The sequence below is a fragment of the Pterocles gutturalis genome, unplaced genomic scaffold, assembly GCF_000699245.1.
Source record: "Pterocles gutturalis isolate BGI_N339 unplaced genomic scaffold, ASM69924v1 scaffold31660, whole genome shotgun sequence".
Classification (NCBI taxonomy): Eukaryota; Metazoa; Chordata; class Aves; order Pterocliformes; family Pteroclidae; genus Pterocles; species Pterocles gutturalis.
This window is the reverse complement of record NW_010141844.1, coordinates 66255-69099: the sequence shown is the minus strand read 5'-3', so window position 1 is coordinate 69099 and position 2845 is coordinate 66255. Positions and strand designations below refer to the sequence as shown.

The 2845-nt window shown below is 50.8% G+C and overlaps 1 protein-coding gene across 1 annotated transcript in view; it reads left to right on the top strand.

The window, feature by feature from the left end:
• The window catches only part of ST14 (suppression of tumorigenicity 14 (colon carcinoma)), a 9794-nt gene extending 8006 nt beyond the window's left edge, over positions 1–1788 (top strand). The window contains exons 16-19 of the mRNA XM_010084171.1: positions 5–125; positions 312–586; positions 868–1004; positions 1627–1788. Of these exons, the coding sequence (XP_010082473.1) occupies positions 5–125; positions 312–586; positions 868–1004; positions 1627–1788 (695 nt within the window). The remainder of the gene's footprint in view (positions 1–4; positions 126–311; positions 587–867; positions 1005–1626) is intronic.
• The last annotated feature ends 1057 nt before the right edge of the window (positions 1789–2845 follow it).

Below are 2845 nucleotides of genomic sequence, written 5' to 3'. Positions count from 1 at the left end.
GGAGAAGGGCCGGGGCAGGTCAGCCTCCACGCCAAGGGCCAAGGCCACACCTGCGGGGCGTCGCTGATCTCCGAGAGCTGGCTGGTGTCCGCCGCGCATTGCTTCCTGCAGATGCAGGGCATCAGGTAGGTGGGAGCCGCATCGGGGACCCCCTGCTGGAGGCAGGACACCCCGGCAGCTGCACTTCCATTTTCAGATGTTTGCCTCAAAAGGAAAAACCAGTTTTGAGAGGCACTTCTAGGAAATCATGTAAGACAGCGAGTGAGGATGTTGGTGAGATGGAGCCTCATCCTTTTTCGGGATTCTTGCAGGTACTCGGACCCCAGCCTGTGGACAGCTTACCTGGGTCTGACCAACCAGGGCAACCGCAATGGCGCCAACGTGCAAACGCGGAAAATCAAGCGCATCATCTCCCACCCCTACTTCAACGACTACACCTACGACTACGACATTGCCGTGATGGAGCTGCAGACCCCCGTCACCTTCTCCTCCGTCGTCCAGCCCATCTGCCTGCCCGATGCCACCCACAACTTCCCCGTGGGCAAGGACCTGTGGGTGACCGGCTGGGGAGCGACCTCGGAAGGAGGTGAGTGCTATTTGGGGCCATGTTGAGATGTTTTTGCCTGTGGTTTTAGGGAAAAGGGGAGCTGGTTTGATAAAATTTAAATGTATTAGCTTATGTTGAGACTGCAATCAGATGAGATTCCTTTGGGAGCATGCAAAGATAATGTCTGGGTCCTGCTGGAAAAACAGAATTATGAAAATGTGAGTTCAGTCATTCAGAGCCCGAACGAAGCGTGCAGGGGAGGGAAATGCTGCTTAAAAACGCTGCGTGCTTTTATTTATGGTGCTCCCTCTTCCTCACAGGCAGCGGAGCCTCCATCTTGCAGAAAGCAGAAATCCGGATCATCAACCAGACGGTGTGCAACCAGCTGCTGACCGACCAGCTGACGCCGCGCATGATGTGCGTGGGGATCCTGACGGGCGGCGTGGACGCCTGCCAGGTAAGGCAGCGCCACGGTTTGTGGCTGTGAGGAGGAGCAGTTGGTAGTGAGGAAGACAGGCCGTTCGCTCAGCGCTTTTTATTCTGGCGCTTCCATTCATATTGCCACACTTAATATACACCGAATCCACGTGGGTGCTCCCTGAGTCGGGCAGCGGATGGATTGGGTGCGAGCAGCGATTTTGTGTTGACATGGGACTTAGTCTTGGCATGGGACTTGGTCTCAAAACCATCTCCCAAGGTAGGAGGACAGTGCGACCACACTCAGGTTATTGCTGAGAGCCGTAGTTAGCAAGGCAGGCTGCTTGTTAGCTCTTTATTCTAGCAATGTGACTCTTATTGCCATACTTAACATTGTTCCTATATGTAAAACAAGTACTTGGCTTGATTAAGGGGATGGCCACATTGGAACTGGACAGACAGCTGACTTAGTAATTTTATTTACTCTCTTTATGCATACTTAAATACTTGGTTTAGATATAGGAACAATCTTTTTTATTCAGGGCATGGCCAAATTGCAATTGTATGGATAGCTTAGTAATTATTTTTTTTTTGTGATGTATGACTTAGTATTAGGACAAGGTTTGGGATTAGTGCTTATGCTACTGTTCATTTCTGCTCAGGGAGACTCTGGTGGGCCCCTGGTCAGTGTGGAGGCCAGCAGCCGCATGTTCCTGGCTGGCATCGTGAGCTGGGGTGATGGCTGCGCACAGAGGAACAAGCCCGGGGTGTACAGCCGCGTCACGAGCCTGCGCGCCTGGATCAAACAGCAGACAGGGCTCTAGGGACACGCTCATTGCTGTGTGACATGGACAACGCTGGCTGGAGCCTGACCCTGGGACTCTGCATTTCCTCCTGGCAGTGCCCAGCCTCTACTGTGAACTTGAACCCTCCCTCTACCTCGCCACAAGCGCCTGGGACTCCACCTGTGCACCAACCACCCCTTAGTGTTCCCACTTCCCAACTCAGAAATCAATGGTTGGAGTTTGAGAAATTTCCCTCTGGGGTAAGCCAGAGCAGCTCCCAAGAACAATGTGAAGGGCTCCTCATTCAAGATACATATATAAAAAAAAAAATAAACTTTAAATAAACAAAAAAAGAAAAAGACAAACACTTTATGTTTAGAGGCGAATTTTATTGGGACAAGTTCAAAAACAAGCGCTTTTAGAATTCTGATCAAGCCCTTCGTTTGTTTTCAAACAACCATCCGCACCCCTTTCTCTGCTGTTCAGTCTTGGGGGGGGTGGGGAAGAGGAGTTTTTACCATGGTGTTGGGGGATCCTCTTCCGGCTCCCTCCTTGGGCGGTGTCCCACGCTGTGGTCTCCTCCTTCCCTCTTCTGTCCGACTTGGCTTCTGGTCCTGGGGAGTCCAGGGCTGTAGGAGCAAAGTTTGGCCAAAAGACGTTGTCACTCACCCTGGGGACAGAGGTCTGGGGGGACTTCCAGCAGAGGGACAGCACTGAACGCATTCTTGCAGCTTGTCACCTGCAACAACAACACAGGTTAGCTGTGCCAGACACCAGACTTTTAAACCATTCTTACTTTTGTAAAGAAAAATGCCATAATGTGACCTGTGAATACACGGATTTTATTCCTTTTTCTCCTGGGCAGAAGAGCACACTCCCATTGAGTTGAGTTAGCCCCTTCCTCCCCTGTAAATACACTGTTTTGTAAAACTCTCTGTGAAGTGGAGATGCTCTAATAAACTGGGATATTTTCTAATCCTCTGTCTCTGTGGTTCTTCATGAGCTCCTGTGCAAGTTTTCCTGACCCAGGACCTGGCAGCACAAATGACTGAAGCTAAATAGGGAGCTGAGCTCCTCAAAATAAAAACTTTACTCC